The sequence below is a fragment of the Mandrillus leucophaeus genome, unplaced genomic scaffold, assembly GCF_000951045.1.
Source record: "Mandrillus leucophaeus isolate KB7577 unplaced genomic scaffold, Mleu.le_1.0 Scaffold738, whole genome shotgun sequence".
NCBI classification, from domain to species: domain Eukaryota; kingdom Metazoa; phylum Chordata; class Mammalia; order Primates; family Cercopithecidae; genus Mandrillus; species Mandrillus leucophaeus.
In genome coordinates this window covers 378,215-399,942 of record NW_012108008.1, presented here as the reverse complement: position 1 = coordinate 399,942, position 21,728 = coordinate 378,215, and the positions used below count along the sequence as shown (strand labels likewise).

Genomic DNA, 21,728 nt, shown 5'->3' with positions numbered 1-21,728 from the left:
ATAGTTTTTCTTGTCATGAGCATTGTGCAGCAAAAATAAAATGTGAAAAAAAACTACTATTACTGTTTATGGAAATACATAAAACAATATTGTCTTTTGATCTGGAAGTCTTCTAGATGGTAGTACATTTATAATTTAACTTCCTTTATAGACCACAGTCCCAGGCAGAAGAAATAATGTAATACTGCAGCCCCTGCAACCTGACACTCCATATAAAATTACTGTTATTGCTGTTTATGAAGATGGAGATGGTGGCCATCTAACAGGAAATGGAAGAACTGGTAAGTGTTTTGTACTCCCCCTTTTTGTTTCTGCTTTGAAATTGTTAAGATCTTAATGTTGCTTTTTTACCTTTTAAAACCTCAAAATTTTATCTTTACCAGTATATCTCAAATACCACACTAATATGGTATTATTTGTATTAGACATTAAATTTTGTCAAAATGATGACATGTGAAAGGAATTTGTTTTTAACTTTTTAATGGTTCACTAAGTGAAGAAAAAGAAGACCATCTGCATATTTTTATTTGCTTAAGATAGTTCTAGTTCTTCTTTGGAAAACCACTGCATATTCTCTGAATAATGTTTCAATTGGTATGGTGTCAGTGAAGGTTATAATTGTTAAGTCAATATAGTATCAGTAAGAAATATTCCATTGTGATTGAATCTTAAGTCATAAATACAGAAGTGAGATGATCAGCAATCATTTTCTGTGTACAAATTTAGCTTTTTCTAAAAAGAAACATGTATTTTTTATTGTACTAAGCAATTTACATAGAATTATCAACATTCAGACCCATTTTTACACTATACTGGTGGTAATTTCTTAGGGTTTAAAAATTCTCTAAGGTGGTTGCTTGCTACAGTCACCTGAGGAGCTTTAAAAATACTTATGCCTGGGTTCCACTCCCAGAGATACTGATGTAACTGTGTGAGGTGTGGGCTGGACCTGCTGATGTTCTCATTAATGTACAGCAATGGCTGAGAGTCACTAGTTTAGCACAAAGGTAGGATGAACTCTAGATCTGAGTTTTGTTACTGGTAGATACTGGCATTGCTCTTTTATACTTCATTCACCAAAAATCTACTTAAGTAACATGACTTCAGGTTTCTTTCTGCAGTCACTTGCCAAAAGTCTTTTTGAGCTTAAATGATCTTGACAATATTACAGAATTTAAAGAGGTGACATTTGAAAGCTCCTAAGGGAAAAGCAGGACTAGAGTTGACTCAGCTCAGTCTCTCAAGGTCAAGAATCTCTATTTATTGATATTGTTGTCTACAGGACTGAGTCAATGGAGACTCACATGACTCAAGATGATTTTAACAACCTCACTTTTTAAATTTTTTCAGATTTTAGACTGTATTTTGGGACTTTCCTGGGGAAAATGGCATATTTCAGAATTTCATGCTTATCAAAATGGATTTTTAAAAACTAGATCTTGTATTTTCCAGGAAGGGCCAAAGTCATGTTTTGTTTCTCTTATGAAAAAAATGTTTTTCAAGTTGGATTCGTTATTTGCGTAATGCTGTGAATAGTAAACTCAGCAACTGCTTAACATGTTACCTGAACAGTATTGATTTTATAAGTTGTGGGCTTGGAGGCAGTATCTCTGGAAGCATTCTAGGTAATGCTGGTGGAGGATAGAGAGGTATAGGGAAAAAGCATTATTAGGTAGCTGTGTGGTTTTGGGCAAATAATATCTTATGTATTTGATGAAGTGGTTGGACTAGATAGTCTCTAAATTGCTTTCTGTTTCTAACAATCTGTAATCTATGACATTCTAAAAATGGTTTGAGATCTCTTTTATTTTCTATAATCCTGAGTCATAGAACATTTCAGCTCTGGATACTGCTTCCTTCTGAGAAGGCTGTTCTGGAAATCACTAGTTCTTGAGTCTATTTGAGTTGCTGTTTAAATTTGGAAAACTATTCAGCAGTTTTTGAATACTTCAATGCCTTTTATTTGTTTTCTGGATAAAGACATTATGGAATATTATGAAATTGCTCCCACTGGGCTTTCCTACCAATACTTTTAAAGTTCTGTGCTCTCCCTGTGTGCCAATGAAAGGTCAGTAATGTGTGCCAATGTTTGTTTTCAGTGGGACTCCTTCCTCCTCAGAACATACACATCTCTGATGAATGGTATACAAGATTCAGGGTGTCCTGGGACCCTTCACCCTCTCCAGTTCTTGGATATAAAATTGTATATAAGCCAGTGGGTAAGGAAGTGCCTTTGTCATCATAGAAATGCTTTGGAGGGTTATTTGCATATCAGGGTGTTTTCTCTTTCATCCCCCACTATTAGGTTCTCCTGAGAGTTCAGGTATCACACCAAGTTTCCTGTCACCAAAGGCAATGTTTTTGGCAATAACATTTTAAGCCAATTATCTTAAATACCATTGTTATTATAGGTATAGATGAGATTCTAATTAAATGTCATGATTAAAATGTTTGGCTTGGTTCATAAAGTTGCACAAATCAAAGATGCCTGTCTTCAGACATCCTATATGATCATGAAATAATGAATATTCCATCATTATACCTCCGTATTTTCCCCACTATACCCAGGCATTATTTTATTTTGGACATAGATTCCATGCAGTTTATTCATGACAGTCTTGCTTTCAAATCCCCTCTGAAATTTTCACCTAAATTAATATCACCTTGATTAAACTATTTGTTATTTTTGTTTTAATATTCTGTCTATATGCTTAGCGAAACTGGAAGAAAAATGCTCGTCGTACCAAATTTGTTAGGGCATCTTCCATATATCCAGGAAGAGTATGAACTAGAAAAAACATGAAGGAGAGAAGGCGAGAGAAAGGAAATAAAATTTGAACCTATGTAAGAAATAGAAAAAGAACTTCAAAAAGAAAGTGGGGTTGGTAACTAAGGACTTTAGCAGCCAAAGTATGTGGAATGAGGTCCAAAAAGAAGTTCTTAGATCGTCTCTACAATAAATGAAAAAGTGTCAATTGAACACCTACTATAGGCAAAACACTATGTTGGCAAAATAGGGCTTGAGAAAGAAGCTTGAGAATTCATTCACTAAAGAAACATTGATTATATACCTACTATATTCCAAATGCTGTGCTGTGCTTTGAAAATAGGAGGGTGAAGAAATCAGTGTCTGCTTATAGTTTCATATTTGCCATATAATGTAGCTTGTGCTCCAGTGAGTAAGTGCATGAGGACTATGGAATTAATGGTGTTCATGATTCCCTTTGACTGTAGGATCTTTAATTTTATGCAGAATTTCATGCTAGTGATGGCATGTTTCTGTGTATTTTTGTGGTTGTTAATAAAGGTTCCAATGAGCCCATGGAAGCCTTTGTTGGAGAGATGACATCATATACCTTACACAATCTCAATCCCAGCACCACCTACGATGTGAATGTTTATGCTCAATATGATTCTGGACTCAGTGTCCCCTTGACAGATCAAGGCACTACATGTGAGTCATGGATATTTTCATGGTTGTAAGAAAAAGTGTAGTAGAAATTACCAGGTCAGCCTATTCTAATTTTACTGTAATTATACATGTATAATATAATTATACATGTATAATATAATTATACATGTATAATATAATTATACATGTATAATGTAATTATACATGTTTCCTCAGCATTATGTAGGCAGGCTATTTTGTGTCTGGGTAGACAAAATACCTATCCAAATACATAAATATAATTGAGTATATAAAAATGTATACGATGAGAAATTTGTGTATTTCACAAAAAATATTATATTTTGAATTTTAAAAGATAAAAATTATAGAAATTATCATTTTATCCATGAATGACCTGTAAAATTAGATCTGTGATGCTACTTAGTTCTTCTTTACATTTGATATTAAGATATATATTACCTAAATCCATTGATTTAATTTGACTTAATTATTGAATCATGATTAGTGATTCAGTCCACAGATATATTTTAATGACACCATTGCTTTGATAACTATTTAACGACTTAGCAGATGGCCTTTTAGAAACTGTTTTCATTATTTTCCATGAGAAGTTTTTTAAATTCTTAGTTGTGAGAGGGACTATATGGAATTTCCTTTCCTTGAAAATCAGTGATAGAAAGGGGAGTCTATTTTGGCAGTACCACATTTTGAAATACGATTCACGTATGTTTCTTCTAAGGAAACATATTACGATTTTGAACTTTTTTTCAGCCACAGTGAAAGTTTGAAAATTGTGTTATGATTAAAAGTATATATTTTTGCTTTAATTTACAAAGTGAATCTCTTTCTTTCTTTCTTTATTTTATAGTATATTTAAATGTAACAGATCTGAAAACTCACCAGATTGGGTGGGATACATTCTGTGTCAAATGGTCAGCTCACCGGGCAGCCACCTCCTACAGGCTAAAACTAAGCCCTGCAGATGGTATGTGTGTAAAAAAGAAAAAAATGATCTGTAGCATGTAGTGGAAACATTTTAAATTTCAGTAAAGAAGATACCATTTTGTTTATAACAATGATATATAAAATTGTCTTGAAATATAATTGATGATGACACTGGCATTTTCCTTTGTTGTCATAATCAGGAACCAGGGGACAAGAAATTACAGTGCGTGGATCAGAAACCAGTCACTGCTTCACTGGCCTTTCACCAGACACTGATTATGGTGTCACTGTTTTTGTGCAGACACCAAATCTCGAGGGACCAGGAGTCTCTGTTAAAGAACATACCAGTAAGTTTTTGAGAAATCTGGAAAGCCTTCATAAGGCTTTAGAATAGAATGCTCTAGGTAAGGACGACTTAAGTGAATCCTGTGCAGGTACCTCTCCCCAAGGGTAGCAATAATGATAGGATGATGGTGAGTTCCTGAATGTGGAGTCTAAAGCTGGTTCAGGACCTTTTTCTGTAGCAATTGCAAGTTGTCCCTGTTACCGAGTTGGGGCTACTTTGAGGAAGGGCTAAAGGAGGGAGAGATGGCTCTCGCTGACAGTGAGAAGGTGAATTCATATTAGTGACTTTTGCTCATTTGACCCTATCTGAAGGCCTTCCATTTTCCCTTTAGATCTTTTTTTTTCTGTAGCTGTAGTGGATGTTGAATGACTACCAGTGACACCAAATTTGGATGGAATAAAATCCCCAGTATGTTAGTACTGATGACGGTGGTGTCTCATTTTGTATGACTTGATTTGGTATCCAGGATTTAAATCGCTCTTAAAATTTACTTTCTGGGATATAAAATGTGCACATGGTGTGTTTTTATAATTATTATTTTTAAATTCTAGCTGTGAAACCAACAGAAGCCCCTACAGAGCCACCTACCCCTCCTCCCCCTCCCACCATTCCACCAGCCCGGGATGGTAAGTACAGCTAAATAGGCAATACATTCAGCTGATAGGGAGCTACAGACTTCTTATTTATGCTGCATGTGCATCATTTACAATTAATATAGAACATTTCTGATTTATTATTGCTGCTGAAGAGTTTTTAGACTGAAAGAGAAGATTACCAGTAATTTGTTTCTCTCCATCTCTGGGCACATTTTGGTGTGCATAAAATCAGTCATAAATTATTCCAGCTCTTCAGTTAGAAGCCTGTTTCCTCAGTTTTACAGATTTAGGTCTTCCATGATCCATGGTTACATGGTGGACATTTCTTTCTGCTAACTGCTGGCATTAGTAAGCACTGTGAACCCTTTTGGCTATATTTGCAACCTAAGCCTTGAGGCTGTTGGCTTTAAAATTCCTGGTGTCCAACCTGAGAAGCTCCCTGGATTACACAAAGCTAAAAAATTTTCCATTCACCAAAATGTGAAAATAATTGTAACTTGCAGTGAACTGGTAAAACGACATACTGATTTATTAAGGTTGGTCTCTCAGCATTTGAGGGCAATTCTTTAGCACTTTTTCAAGCTAAATTTTAGTTAAATAACTACTGGATTATTCTTTTCTCATATGCTGTTTCCAGCATTTAATAGAAAATATTTCAGATTTTAAATATATTTTTATTTTATCTTAGAAGGATGTAGAATGTTACAACTTTATTAAACCTATTATATAAGTAAAATTAAAAATTAAAAGTAATATTGTAGGGTAAAATAATAATGGGTTCCTTTAAATTAGATATAGAAAGAAATTCAGTAAATAATCTTGGTTTAAAAATAAGTTTTTTCTTTTTAAATAGACTTTATTTTCTAGAGTAGTTTTAGGTTCACAGCAACATTGCAGGCATGATGCAGAGATTTTTCATCTCCGAGACAGACTGCCCTTCCCCACCACATGCCCAGCCTCCTCGACTATTAATATCCCGCATCTGAGTGGTACATTTGTTACAACCGATGAACCTACGTTGACACATCATCACCACCCAAAGTCCATAGTTTACATTAGGGTTCACTCTCAGTGTTAAACTTCTCTATGTTAAGTTTTTATAAATTAAAATTTTGTTAATTGTTTTTAGATTTTTTTCTTAGCCTCCAAGTCTAGATATTCAAATAAAAATCTTCTTTCCTACATATGATTCTAGTGGCTTAATTTAAATTTTACAAAGGACTTGGCCAGGTGCGATGGCTCACTCCTGTAATCCCAGCACTTTGGGAGGCCGAGACAGGTGGATCAAGACCATCCTGGCCAACACGGTGAAACCCCATCTCTACTAAAAATACAAAAGTTAGCTGGGTGTGGTGGCACGTGCCTGTTGTCCCAGCTACTCAGGAGGCTCAGGCAGGAGAATCGCTTGAACCTGGTAGGCGGAGGTTGCAGTGAGCTGAGACCGCCAATGCACTCCAGCCTGAAGGCAGAGTGAGACCCTGTCTCAAAAAAGAAAAAAAAAAAAGGACCTATTTGCATAAAGTCAATCTTTAATAATTATATTCCAAATCTCCAAACTTTTTATTTGATTTCTCCTCTCCTCTCATTTATTGTTCAAAACTACTTGAAGAGTTCCGTGAGGTAAGATTGTATCTTTGCATAATGGATCTAAACAAATGGAGTAATTCCAGAGCAGGTATTGTGGATCTGTTAGTCCAATGCTTCTTAAATTTATTGTGCATATGAGTCATCTTATTACTGCTGGTACTGATTCAGGAAGTCTGGGGTAGGACCCAACATTCTGCATTTCTAACAAGCTCCCAGGCAGTGCTGTTGCTGCAGAACCACACTTTGCGTAGCAAGGTGTTTTACTACATTTTCAATTATGTGATTTCATTTAAATGAAAGAATTTATGAGATTTGGGGCTTCTTATGCTTTCTTTTTTTTGTAGTATGCAAAGGGGCCAAGGCAGATATTGTGTTCTTGACTGATGCCTCTTGGAGCATCGGGGATGATAATTTTAACAAAGTTGTAAAATTCATCTTCAATACTGTGGGAGGCTTTGATGAAATCAGTCCTGCTGGGATTCAGGTGAGTGTCATTCCACCAGTGGCCACTCATTTGTGATGTCTTGCCTTTCCTTTGAACTTCTCTTTTTAAGTAAAAAGTCTTTTCAATACAAACTCAATTTTGACTTTCTCTTATTCACTATTTCCTTTATTCATGTATTTTTGGGAGGGAATTGGGTGTAAATGATAAATAAATAGAAAAATAAATGTTTTTTCTATTAGTTTATTAGTTTTTATCTTTGATTAGATGATATTCCTGTTGGAGAACTTAGGGGATTCTGACTCTTAACTTCCTGCTTCCAACCATGACACATTTCTATAGAAGTTCATCCAAAGTTCTGGATATTAAATTCTTTGTGATTTTCATGCTCTGTGAAGTTAGAAGAATCAGTGATAAACAGTGACTGGAGTGAGTGTGCGGAACTTGCTGCCTCTATCATTACTTTGCAGATAATTACCTTGACCAGAAGAATGTCCGTTGTTGAGCTAAAGCGTATTTCATTTGCTTTTTTAAAATGATTACTACCAATTATCTTGCTCTGAAATCACTCCAAATATATTTGTTATACTGAAGTACTTAGAGAAGTTTGTATTTCCAAGAGAGGCCTCAAAGAATAAATCATCATGTAACCCTAACCCAATTAAAAGACCCAATTAAAATTCCACCCCCTCTGGTAAGGTGCCTTGATGGCTTTACCCATTCCATGCTTTTGAAGTATTTTGTCTATATTGCTGCATTACAACAAATATCACTTCATATTGTCATTAATTGTGTGCTGTCTTCTGTCTACTCTTCTATCTAAATCATTGACTCCTTAAAGCAAGAGACTATCTTTTTAAAAAACAATTCTCTCCTCCTTTTCTTTCCCATTTCTTTGCTGAATTTTCTTTATTTTGGCAGTTTGGTCATCATTGTGGCATCATGAAAATAAGATATTTTGAAATAAACCACAAACAATTTCATCAGCAAAACATGTCGTCTTTTATGGAATAGTAGTATACTAAATTTCAAATCCTCAAGTAATCCTCTGGACCTTAATCCAACCCAAGAAGAGTAAAAATTCACCCTAGTTATATTCTAAATTTAATGTGGTTATATTCTTAATTTAACCACATTAATTCAACAAGCAAGCTTTTTTTCATCCTTTTAGGAATTTGTATTTCTAACAAAAAATAGCTACCATATTTTATTAACTCCTATGTACCAGTTACTTTGTATACAGGATTATCAGTCTTTAAAACAATCCTAGAAGGTAAGTATAGTTATCCTCATTTTACTGATAAAAAAATCCATTGTCACATAGCTATTAAATGCCAGAGCTAGAATTTGAACCCAATGAATCCTGAGTACAAAGCCTGTACTTTTTCCACTAAATCCCATTTTTGATGAGTTTGTGATGAGGGATGATTACAATCACACACGTGACATTTTTATATTGCCGTAAAGAACCGATATAGTCAGTGAGAAGCAGCAGTGGGCTGAGTCAACTGTTTAACCAACATTTGGATTCAAGATGGTATGTTCTCATGTCTAATCCTGGGACCTCACCACTCCCCAGCTTTATTCATCCCTGTCTATGTCCTAGAGAAAGGCACAACATGAATATAGTATATTTTCATTATTAACGTCAGTTATGACAATTTCATTGAAGATTGAAAAATAAAGAATTTAATGAGACAAGTGCAGTAGGTGTTATAATATTAGCTATAAAGAGCTTACAATATTCTATCAGATCTGAGATACTTTTTACAACCCCCCGCCCCTCGCTTTATTCTGCAGCTAGAGAATCATTTGAAGATTGAAATATAAAGTGAGATGACTTATGCTTACTGCTAAACCACATTTTCCTTCAGGTTTCATTTGTGCAATACAGCGATGAGGTCAAGTCTGAGTTCAAGCTGAACACATACAATGACAAGGCCCTAGCCCTTGGGGCCCTCCAGAATATTAGGTACAGAGGAGGAAACACAAGAACAGGTACGTGTATATGTAGACCTTTACTCTCCAAGCATTTGTAGTGGCAGAACTGAGTGTATTATCTCACGCTAATGTCTAGATTCTTATCAGTTGGATGTGACTAATGGCATTGGGGTAGTTTTCACTGAGTTGACACTAAAATGTTCCACGCCTCATTCTGTAGGCAAGGCCCTCACATTTATCAAGGAGAAAATCTTGACTTGGGAGAGTGGCATGAGGAAGAATGTCCCTAAGGTGTTGGTTGTGGTCACAGATGGTCGGTCCCAGGATGAAGTCAAGAAGGTGGCTTTGGTCATCCAGCAGTCAGGCAAGCACATACATAAATTTGATTGCACTTGCAATTTTAACATTTTTAAATGTCCACAAATGATTGCAAAAGACTAAATTTGCTGATGTTACTTTATTGTTTCTGTTTCACTCTGCACTGTATACTTTTGTAATGCTGATTTACATTTAATTATGGAATGGTTTGCAACTGCTCAAAATGATATGGTGTATTCTTTGTATAAGATGTGGTTCAGGATCGACAAGGGGCAAACCACATTTTCCCATAGTGGCTGGAAGGCTACAGAAAGCAATGATAATGAGATGATGCTAGAGCAGGCTTCCTGCCATAGCAGAAATGAATCTTGATACTGCTTCCTGTGCAAGGAGAGAAAAAAGGAAGCCTTTAGCTTTAGCATATCTTTGCAGATGTAGACTTAATGATTGCTAAAAGATATGTTGCAAGGAATACAGGTCTTAGGGAGTCATCACTGGGATAGATCTTGGCAGTCAAATATACTGAGAGCCTCCTGGTAACACTGTCCTTTGGATTAGTTATTTAAGATCATTAGAGGTGAAAGTAGATATTTCCAGTACTTGCATTAACAGCCCCCCTACGCACTGCTGTCCCAAGCAAGGTCTGAGGTGGATATATTTTTAGAGAGAATCTTATGCATAATTTGTTGTAGTAAATTATAAAGTACTTAATTACATGGAACTTGTCATCTGTACATGCAAGATTCTTTGGCTAAAATTATGAGTTGTGATTAGTGCTAAGTCATATTGTCTTTTTTCAATAGAGGTTGTTCCTGCTGATCTTTTATAAAATGTATTGCCATTGTGTTATACACTTTACACAGATTTCTGCATGTTTGTGACTCCTGGTAGATTTAATTTTGGGCTTATAAATATTTGCTTCTTATGTTAACTTATTTATATCTAAATATATTTCTAATTCCTTATATAGCTTTTTTTCCCCCGATGTCAAATTTAGCTTTCGGAGTGAAAAATGTGCTTATTTGTCACCGCCTAAATTTGCTTATTTGTCATAGCCTGTTTGTTGCCAGTGAGAGTTGTAGATTCCATTTTCAACATGGCCAAAGTTCTGCCTTTGAGCCTGAGTTTCCTGAGAAAATCAGTTTCAAGAACCCAGATTTTAAAATGAGTCCATTCTTAACTTCTGAGTCACATAAGCTTAAAATATTAATGGCTGCAGAACTCATGTGTGTATCAGGACTGTGGATCTGTGGAAGGCAGTGTGCACTACATGAAGTCTTTCTGCTATTAAAATCTTCATATTTAAATTGTTGGGATTTTATCTTAGGAAATCAAATTAAATGAATTATTTAAGCCAGAAAATAGAAAGACCTGGAAAAAGTACGTATTTATTAAAGAGAGTTCATGTCAAATAAAAGGACTTGCGTACAGTAAGAAAATACAGCATCATTTCTGATAAGAATTTTTTTGCATTGTTCTAACAACAAGGACAGAAAAAGAGATATGTGATTCATTCTATAAATTCTACTTTGCAGGGTTCAGTGTCTTTGTAGTTGGTGTGGCTGATGTCGACTACAACGAGCTTGCCAACATTGCCAGCAAACCAAGTGAACGGCATGTGTTCATTGTGGACGACTTTGAATCTTTTGAGAAGATCGAAGACAATCTTATTACATTTGTTTGTGAAACTGCCACTTCAAGTAAGTCACAGTCAACATGGATCTATAACCTCACTTATTCTGAAAAATAATTACTTAGTAGACAATTCTATATCATTTGTAGGATCAAGTCTGTGCATAAATAGATCCTGGGAAATCACTTGAGAACCTGATGAATCACTGTTCCTATTGCGATCATGCTAAATGTGTGCTTGTCAGAAGTTCATTTTTAGCCTTGAATATGTAATTTCCTTGTATGGAATATGTAATTTCCTTGTATGGAAAAGTGTTTTACTATATCCTTTTCCCACCACCCTAATGCCTATGACATTTGGTTAAATTAATCTCAGCCTCAAATTGCATACATAGGGCATTTCTGTGAGATGAAGGTTTTCCCCATTAGTAATCAATTGGTATTTGTTTTGTCAACATCCATGCTTCAAGAGAGCAATGAAAAAAAAATGGTTCCTCAGAAATTTAGTGGATTCCCATTTGTTTGTTTGGGTTTGTATTTTCAAGTTCAGCTTTTGAACTATAGTGAAGAACCAAAGATTGATTATTTGAGTCAATGTATTATCATCATCCATTAACACCAATTCTTGGTGTATAGGTTATGGAGGCAATTAATCTTTCATAATACCAGGAGGCAATTTATCCTACATAATTGATCAGGGGTCTGTGGCTAGTTCAGACCCCTGATCCTAGACAGGGCTATGCTTTACAAATATAATAATCCTCTCCATTAAACATTCTATTAAAAACAGAACTGGTTAAACAAACTTTCTTGGTTTACTATGAAAATTTATGCTGAAGTTCGGAGCGCAGCTGCGCTGGTGAAAGTGAGTAGGGGGCTTGAGTGGTTTCTCTTCTGTTCCAAGTGGTCCTGGATGCAGCCATCTGGTACCCTCAGCTCTGAGGGGTCCAGAGCAAAAACTACTGCACACTTGTTACTGTTACATGGTGTTTGGTAGCCAGGGTGAGGCTTGGAGACTTGGCAGAGAAAGGGTTGGGGATGGACAAGCTCCTCCTACCTTTGCAGAAATCTAAAATTCCCTGGGAGGGAAGTTCTTTAAATCTATTGAAAAATGTGAAAAATTCCTCCTTTAATTCTATTTTATTATTTTTAAGAGTACTATAAAATTCCAATTGGATTAGAGAATGTTAGGGAAATATGTGTTACACTGGTTAATAGTATAATTTCTCCTACACATAGGAAGTGTACAAGAAATAATATATAAAGGATTAAATATAGAAGTTATTTTAGTAAATGGACAATGTCATTTATTACTTGAAATATGTTCATTGCTACTTTCTGTGCATATATAATTTGTGCATCGTGTTGGTGAATCATACTTAAAGAACACTGTACATTGCAGGTTGTCCTCTCATTTATTTGGATGGCTACACCTCACCAGGTAAGCATTTATACTTTTGGGCTAATTAATTTCCAGATTTAAGCAATAAAATAATTAAAATGTACTTCATTTAATATTTTCTTTTTTGATGTAAAGGTTTTAAGATGCTTGAAGCGTACAACCTGACAGAAAAGAATTTTGCTTCTGTACAAGGAGTATCTTTGGAGTCAGGGTCTTTCCCCAGCTACTCAGCTTACAGGATTCAGAAGAATGCATTTGTGAATCAGCCTACAGCGTAAGTGTGACAACAGGAGGTTCTCCTTTCTTAAGACCTGCAGAAAGTTCTTGGAATATTTGCTGACTTCCCAGAATCCTGGAACTTTAGAATTGTCGGAAGACTGCTTATGGATGACCCTGATTGGTTTTCTTAAATACAGTTGGGTTAATTGTTTCCAGGTTACATAGTTGTTTGCACACAGGAGACTAAGACTCAGGCCTCGTTATTCCCAGATCCAAGAAGCTCATGCTGGTAACATATTACTGACCCTTTTGAATTTAAGGCTAGAAAAGCTGTTAAAACAGGAAGGCAACTTAATATTTTGAACATCTCTCCCTGTGGTGCAGAGGACTGGATGGAATAAGTGCAGAATGAGAGCAAACATTCTTTTTAGTGTTTCAGACCTCTAGAAAATGAAAGGTAGTTTTTCTCGTCCATGATCAGACAGTTGGCATTTAGTTTTTATTGGCTGATGCTCTAGCAATCTGTTGTGTAGCTGTAGGTGTTATTTTACTTCATGAATGTTTGCACCTGAGTATGATAACTGAAATCTGTATTTCTTATTCATTAAAATGAAAACTTTTTATGTTGAAAAATGTGTTTGCCAATTTATGGAGAGAAAAGAACAATGAGAAATAAAGGTATTGTAAGCTCAGGACAGGGTCAGAAATGATGTCTGAAATATGAAATGCTCTGAGAAAGCTGATGGAAAATTCAGACTAAAACCAAAGCTAATTTACTTTAAGAGGCACAGATCATATTGTTGTAGTTTGACCACATTGTAAGTCTCTAACTCCTTAATGGTTAACCATGTTGGCTCGGAGTTCTAGGTTTTTCAGTGAACCATGATACCCGGTGTTTAACTCTTCCAGTCAGCTCAACATATGATTTCTACATTTTAACTTATGACAGCCTATTGTTTTCTCAAGCATCAGAACTTTTGACTGAAAGGAAAGAAACATAAATACAATTACATAATTTTTTCACAAGCACTAATTAACTAAGGAAGGAGAAAAATGGGCTAGGTGAGAGATGAGTTGATGTGGAGAAAATATTATTTGTAACATGGAATATTATAAAGATAGTTCTTGAACATATAAAAGACATCATGTCAGCTTACCCAGAGCATATGTTTTAAAAGCAAGATGGCATTAGTGGTGTGGTATTAGGACATGAAAGCTCTGTGTCCTCTATCAAAATTCATGGAAGAATAGCTTCTTTTCTATGAGTTTATTATCTGGTTCTTTTTCTTACCTTCAGGGAGAAAGTGTTATTAAATGGTCTCAGATAGAAAACCATTAATTCTGCTTCAAAGATTCCCCCAGAACAATGATTGACTAAAGTCTGGAGGGACACATGGGACCAATTTTTTGTTTTTTGTTTTGCCTTACAGCTTAGAGCCAAGAAACATTTCCTTTCAATTAATTCACATCCTTTTATCATCACTAAATGTTTGCACATGTATATGGCCTTCACATTTAAAATGGATTTTGTTTTTGGGAATATATGAGCTCTGGGGGTGATTTATTTGATTTCAGGGGAGAAATTTGGAAGTGTAAAAACTATTACTGACAGGGAGGGAGAGAGAAATTAAAACCTTAAGCCATTTTTATGATCTCATACAGCTGACATTTGAAATTAAGTATATTTAGGAAGATTCATTCTCTTCAAATGATATCCGTAGTCATAATGTTTATCATTCTAAAATTATCATATAATTTTGTAATACTCTGTGTCTCAAAAAATTAGTTATTACTAGTAGGATAAAAGACTATTTTGTAATTTCCCAGACTTTTGTGACTTTATCAATTTAGAAATAATCGATTACAATTTACATAGTGGATTTTTAGTGCTTGTTCTTTTGATGTGCTTCCTAAATTTTTCTCCTTCTAAGGAGAAGTCAGAAGGAGCCAGATTATTATAAATAGCCTCTAATACTACCCATATGAGATTCTGGTGCAGAGATTTAAAAGAGTATCTGTTCTTGATGTTAAAGCAATCAATCTTTCTTCCTTTCATTTTTTTCTTTCCTCTCCTTTTTCTTTCATTTTATCCAACAGAGACCTACACCCAAATGGACTCCCTCCTTCATACACGATTATATTATTATTCAGACTTCTCCCAGAAACTCCCAGTGACCCTTTTGCAATTTGGCAAATCACAGACAGAGACTACAAACCACAAGTTGGAGTGATTGCAGACCGTAAGAATTTTTATCTTAAGGCGCATGCATACTTAGTTTTGATTATGTTTTTCTTTTCTCTTTTAAAAAACTTTCTGAATATATATTATATATATATTTATTTGATATATACTTTTATGTTTGAACTTTTCCAAGTATAACACATCAGTAAACATCCTAATTACATTTTATCACAACTGAAATTATTTTATTTTTAAAGAAATCTCTCGAAGAATCATTTGCTAATACTTTAAATAAAAAGTATACAATGCATGTGATTTAATAACACTTTATGTTGATTACAGCTTCTAGCAAGACGTTATCATTCTTTAACAAGGATATAAGAGGCGAGGTACAAACTGTTACATTTGACACAGATGAAGTAAAGTCATTATTTTATGGAAGTTTTCATAAGGTAAAAACAGATTATTTGAGTCTTATTTCTAGAAAAAATATAACACAAATTTATTATTTATTAAAATGTCATGTTAAATTGGTAGAATTATAACTATGTCTTTTAAAAATAAAATCTTAAAAAAATTGTATTTTAGAGAATTTGGTTAATTCAAATAATATTTAAAATAAAACAATATACTAATCAAGAGATAACTACTAACATTTTGATATATTTTTAATGCTTATTTCTTTTTAAAATTTGAATCATATAGTATATATAATATTATTCACCTACTTTTCTGGTTACCATTTTGTTATGAATCTTTGTGTCATTTAGTCTGCAAAGCTTAATTTTAGTGGATCTTTTAATTGATAATATTTCTTCTGCTTACTTTTTGTTGAAAAGTACAAACATGCCAGTGAAATGCATAATAATTATTTTTATCAATCCAAAAGCTATCAGTATCTACCAAAATAATTAAGATGTTTATGATATTAATTTTTATGTGAACACACATTCTTTAAAAACATAATTCTCTAGAAAATCTTATTAAAAGTTCTAAGATGCATTCTAGGGATTGTCTGTTCTTGATTATCTTAATCAATTTTCTGTATGTCAACATCCAGCAGATAGTAGAATCTTTTTTTTCAGGTTTCTGAAGGACAATTCATTGACAAATAAGCACTTCTTACTTAGAAAATACTGAAGTTGGAAGCGTTAGAAATAAAAAGAATGATCTAGGTTAGGAATGGAGGTTAGGAATGGACTTTTTAAAAAAACTTCTGTTTTAAGTTCAGGGATATGTGTGCAAGATGTGCAGGTTTGTTACATGGGTAAACATGAGTCATGGGGGTTTATCCTACAGCTTATTTTGTACCCAGGTATTAAGCATAGTACCCATTAGTTATTTTTTCTGATCCTCTCCTTCCTTTCACCTGACACCCTCTGATAGGCCACAGTATGTGTTTTTCCCCTTTATGTGTAGGAATTCACTTTTTAATGGTATTTTTTCATCCATTGGATTATGTTAGCAGGAATACCAGTTGTTGCACAAATGCTTTAAAATTTCTTCAGTGTGGCATGTAGAAAGATTAGCCTTTATACATAAAAGACAGATGTTTCCAGTTCAAGCTGATTCTCAAGTGAAAATTGAAGAAATTTCTTCTACCTGAGTAGATTTAGCAGTATTTCTTACTGTTTCTACTCCTGAGGAATCTTGCTTTCTTTCCAGATTGTTGTTCTTATTCATTAATCAGATTTTTGATAAGGATGCTAAAGGACTGTCTTCATCAAGCTCAAGGAAGCTTCAATGTACATATTAGTGATACCAAAAAAAAAGAAAAAAAAAAGGAAAAACAAAAATCTCTGAGTACAATGGTATATCTGCTTAAAGGTTTACAGACCTCCATAGTGAAGTGAAGTAAAATAAATGCCTCATCCGAAAAGCAAATTCTAGTTTGGCAAGTGTTACTGGCTTCAACTGATCCTTATCTGATCTTAGATGTTGAATCTGGCAAAGTTCTTATGAACTTTTTTGGCTCAGTGAAACTTACATTTGAGTAACTTGCTAAAAAGGACTATTTTTATTTTTCCTTTCATAACCACTGAAGATATTGAGAATCTGATCATCTGCTAAACCACTGATAACCATTTGGTAACTGTTATTTTAAAATTTCCAACTGTCATGGAATGCTTCATTTTATCTGAATTTTTTAAAAGGCAATATTTTTTAGAGGTCTGTATTGATAGTCATTAATGATTACAAATCAAGACAATTTTTTTTGACATTCTCTTCTTTATACCATTTGCCTCCCCAAGAAAGATATTTGCATTCTTGGGTTTTATATAATGCCTATTTTTTTCTCCTCAAAAGCTCTGCCTTTTCTTTCCAAACTGTCTACCTTCTTCTTTGTTTTTTATTTTAATAATCTCTCTTTTAGTTTCTCCTTTTTTCCCACTGTGCTCTCTTTTGTCCTCCATTCCTTAAACCCATTCTTTCTTTTAAAACAGCTTTATTGAGATGTCATATAGAAAAATTGCGTATACTTAAGGTGTACAATGAGGTGTTCTGATATACACACACATTGTGAAATAATCTCCACAATCAAGCTAATTAACATATCTATTACCTCTACAGTTACCATTGTGTGTGTGTGTATGTGCCGAACCAATTTAATCTAAGATCTAGCATCTTGCAAATTGCCAAGTATAAAATACCCCCACCCCATTGGCTCACTCTCATTTATCCCATCAATTCAAGTACCACCTTCAGTCACTCTCAGCTGTTCACATTTTTTTTCCGAGCCAAGGATTCAACCACTCTTCTTTCACTTTCCATCTAATTCCTGAATTGAAGTTTTTCAAACCTGGGATGAGAATGAGCAATATTTCAAGAACAGGAAATCAGTGACAGTGACGGGGAGAGGGACTTTTGAGGAGAAGGATCAACTAAAATAGTTTAATTAAGGAATGACGGACAGTTATCCCTTCTTGGGGATTCTCTTGAAAAGCTTTTGTTGTGTCTCCCTTCTATGGTTAAAAGATGACATGGATTCACGTGAGACATTTATAATAAGAAAGAAAACTAGAATGGCAGAGTCTGGAAAGGGAGACGAGTGACAAGAGGCTCCCTATTTTTTTCTACTGGTCTGGGATCAACAACACATCATTTAGGAAATAGGTTGGTTACTCTACATACTTGGCACAATGATCTACAGGTAAAGGGCCAAATCTGAAATGCGTTTAAACTGCAGTAAAACACACTGAATAAATTATAGCAAAATGTACTTCTAGAATGTGTTTCTCTATGGCTAGCATTCAATGAGTGTTACTGAAATAATTTTGTCATGAATTAAAAATGTTGAAATAATTTTTCTGGATATTGCGGTTTTTCACATGCCTTTTCAATGTTTGCATCTGTGGTTGTTCATATATGAGCCAAAAAGTTTTAGTTCTTATTAGATAAAAAAATATCCTAGTATAGTGTTCTTCTTGAGTTCAGTATTAGTTGATTGTCCTGGGGGCATTTAAACTTTATTTTTAGTAACCTATGTATTACTTTTATATAAAAGCAATATGTAATTTATATTTATCACAGATGCAGTAAACTTATGTTTTGGTGCTGATTCCATGTGGGAAAAATATTTAGTTTAAAAAATACTTTAGAAATTATTCTTATGCTTATCGACTGAGAACATTTAAGGGAATTTCTGTTCCTTTTAATTTGCTGCCAAACTTTTCAAAGTCATCATCAAGGGCTTACTTGAGTATTTGTGCTGTGATAAGTAGAAACTCTGAGCATAACTATACAGACAGGGATTACCCAGGACCATTCTTTACATTGTTGAAATACAAACATTTTGTTAATTATACTAATAGAGTTTTTAACATTCTGTGTGTCTTCAGTAGCAAACGAAAAATAAATCAATATAAACTTCTTTCCTTAAAAGGAAATTGAATCCTTAATTCTGTTGATGTCCAGAGTTGCATCCCTATAGAAGACATGTGCTACTTCTTTACTGTATGAGATATCTGTATGGTATGCAGATTATTTCTGCCTGAGATTGGGGAACAACAAACTGAAAGATGAATTTAGCAAAATTAGTGGAAGACATCTGAAATTTCCTTGTAGTGAATATAATAATATATACATGATTTATTAACCTCTATTTGAATAGCTCTTTATAGCTTACAAAGTCATTTCATCTACTACATCCTCTCTGGTCATCTCAGTAAGAGTAGATAATAAGAAAACAAGAAATTATGCATGTATATGTGCATGTAGGAAACTGAGACCAGAGGTTAAGTGGCTTGTCTAGTTTCATATTATCAGTGAATAATTTCATTGACATTGCCAACTGTTCTTGGATTTTTAGAGTAAGACTTTTGAATTAGGATGAAAATAGCTTAAAAAACTTAAAAAAAAATCTGATCTGAACTATGCAGAGTCAGCTAATTTTTTAGTGTAGAAATTTTATAATGGAAACAAATTATCTTTTTAGGTTCATATTGTGGTGACCCCAAAAAGTGTTAAGATTTACATTGACTGCTATGAAATTATAGAAAAAGACATCAAGGAAGCTGGAAATATAACAACTGATGGTTATGAAATTCTTGGAAAACTCCTTAAAGGGGAAAGGAAATCAGCCGCAGTGAGTAACACATTTTTACTTTTCTTGGTACCTTGTGTTGAGATTGAAATGGCATTTTCTAAACAACTCCATGAGTTTTATTTTATTCTGTTTTTCTCAGTGAGTTTTAAGTTGTCAAATTTCTTGGTCAGATCAAAACATTGGAAGAAGTACATTGAGAAAATATGTCCACAGAACATAATAATGTGCTTTAACTACTTACTAGAAACAAAATAAGATGTCAAGGCACCAGGAAACACCATGCAGTCATCTTGAAACAGGATCAAATTGGAGAATACCACACAAAGAGTTGCCAGCATACCCAGTGAAATAGAAAATCATTCCTATTTTGTTCTTCAGCAATAATTGTTAATAAAGATTTGTGCAGTCAGGATATTAAGCATTTGGGGACACTAGTTGCAACTTTCACCAGAGCCCGCATTTGCTCACAGAGGAGCCATTCGGCTGTCTGTCTCAAAAGGATCAGTGGAGTAGGGCAGCCAGCTGACCCCATTACTCACAACTTTCACCATCTCAGGTTTGAGGCAGAGTGTGACAACCCCATTTACAATGCTATCTAGTAGGGAAAATTTAAATCTAAAGTTGTCATCATACCAAGCTAATTAAATTTATATTAAATGTCATTCAAAACCAGGCACCATTGCTCATGCCTATAATCCCAGCATTTTCAGAGGCCAAGGAAGGAGAATCACTTAAGGCCAGGAGTTCAAGATTAGCCTAGGCAACATAGTGAGACCCTGTCTCTATAAAAAGGAAAAAAAAATCAGCTGAATGTGGTGGCATGTGCCTGTATTCCTAGCAACTTGGGAGGCTGAGGTGGGAAGATTGCTAGAGCCCAGGAATTTGCAGCTACAGAGAACTATGATGGCATCACTACACTCCAGCCTGGGTGACAGACCGAGACCCTGTCTCAATCAATCAATCAATCAATCAATCAATCAATCAATGTCAGTCAATAGACCTATTGTCCTAAAAGCAAAACTAACCTGTTTGGCTTCTATAATTATTATTTTTAAAATGGCTTTATTTATTTAATTTAGCTTTCTTTCATGGACAGGATTTTCTTCTAGATTCAAAAGGAAAATTTTTATTCCACAATATAGAAACAATTAGTTCAAATGTAATATAATTTTGATTAAAATCCAAACCTTCTGTTGAATATTGAATCTGACATTTAAGTATAACAATTACATCATGTTTTTAAAAGAATAACATTGTCTAAACAACTTTTTACTTTTTATCAAAAGTAGTTTATTTTTCAACTATAGAAAGATATAAGATATATGCTATCTTGAAATAGTTGAGGATATCAGAAAAGTTATTGGTCAACCCCTTGGTAATAATTTCTAAAAAGAAGAGCATCAATTGTAGAATAAGTGAAGAATTGTTTCTTTAATTTACTTTAATGTTACTTTTCTATAAGGGTGGGCTCTTAAAGCTTGATTTAGGCTGGGCGTGGTGGCTCATGCCTGTAGTCCCAGCACTTTGGGAGGCCGAGGCGGGTGGATCATTTGAGGTCAGGAGTTTGAGACTAGCTTGGCCAACATGGTAAGACCCCATCTCTACTAAATAAACAAAAATTAGCCAGGCGTGGTGGTGGGAGGTATATGTAATGCCAGCTAATTGGGAGGCTGAGGCAGGAGAATCTCTTGAACCCAGGAGGCAGAGGTTGCAGTGAGCCAAGATCACACCACTGTACTCCAACCTGGGCAACAGTGAGACTCCACCTCAAAACAAAACAAAACAAAACAAAAAACAAAAAACAAATTTGATTTAAATGTGTGTAGGCTTGAAATTCATTTAATTATAGAAATTAATATTCTCTTAAAAAATAACACAAGACTGGGCACCATGACTCACGCCTGTAGTCCTAGCACTTTGGGGGGATCACTTGAGTCTGGCAATTCAAGACAAGCCTGGCCAACATGGTAAAACCCCGCCTCTATTAAAAAATACAAAAAAATTAGCTGGGCATGGTGGTGCACACCTGTAATCCCAGCTACTCAGGAGGCTGAGGTGCGAAAAGCATTTGAGCCTGGGAGGCAGATGTTGCAGTGAGCCAGGATCCCACCACTGTACTCCAGCCTGGGTAATAGAGTGGGACTCTGTCTCAAAAAAAAA

General features: G+C 34.6%; 1 protein-coding gene across 3 annotated transcripts in view; it reads left to right on the top strand.

Annotated features, from left to right (window-relative positions):
* Positions 1–21,728, top strand: part of COL12A1 (collagen, type XII, alpha 1) — a 124,763-nt gene that overhangs the window by 81,051 nt on the left and 21,984 nt on the right. For all 3 annotated transcript variants that reach the window (XM_011965823.1, XM_011965824.1, XM_011965825.1), the window contains 15 exons: positions 152–281; positions 2,100–2,219; positions 3,308–3,454; positions 4,281–4,397; positions 4,558–4,704; positions 5,255–5,329; positions 7,231–7,370; positions 9,203–9,326; positions 9,490–9,633; positions 11,123–11,287; positions 12,622–12,660; positions 12,757–12,895; positions 14,938–15,080; positions 15,365–15,474; positions 19,458–19,607. In XM_011965823.1, coding sequence (XP_011821213.1) covers positions 152–281; positions 2,100–2,219; positions 3,308–3,454; positions 4,281–4,397; positions 4,558–4,704; positions 5,255–5,329; positions 7,231–7,370; positions 9,203–9,326; positions 9,490–9,633; positions 11,123–11,287; positions 12,622–12,660; positions 12,757–12,895; positions 14,938–15,080; positions 15,365–15,474; positions 19,458–19,607 — 1,890 coding nt within the window. The remainder of the gene's footprint in view (positions 1–151; positions 282–2,099; positions 2,220–3,307; positions 3,455–4,280; positions 4,398–4,557; positions 4,705–5,254; positions 5,330–7,230; positions 7,371–9,202; positions 9,327–9,489; positions 9,634–11,122; positions 11,288–12,621; positions 12,661–12,756; positions 12,896–14,937; positions 15,081–15,364; positions 15,475–19,457; positions 19,608–21,728) is intronic.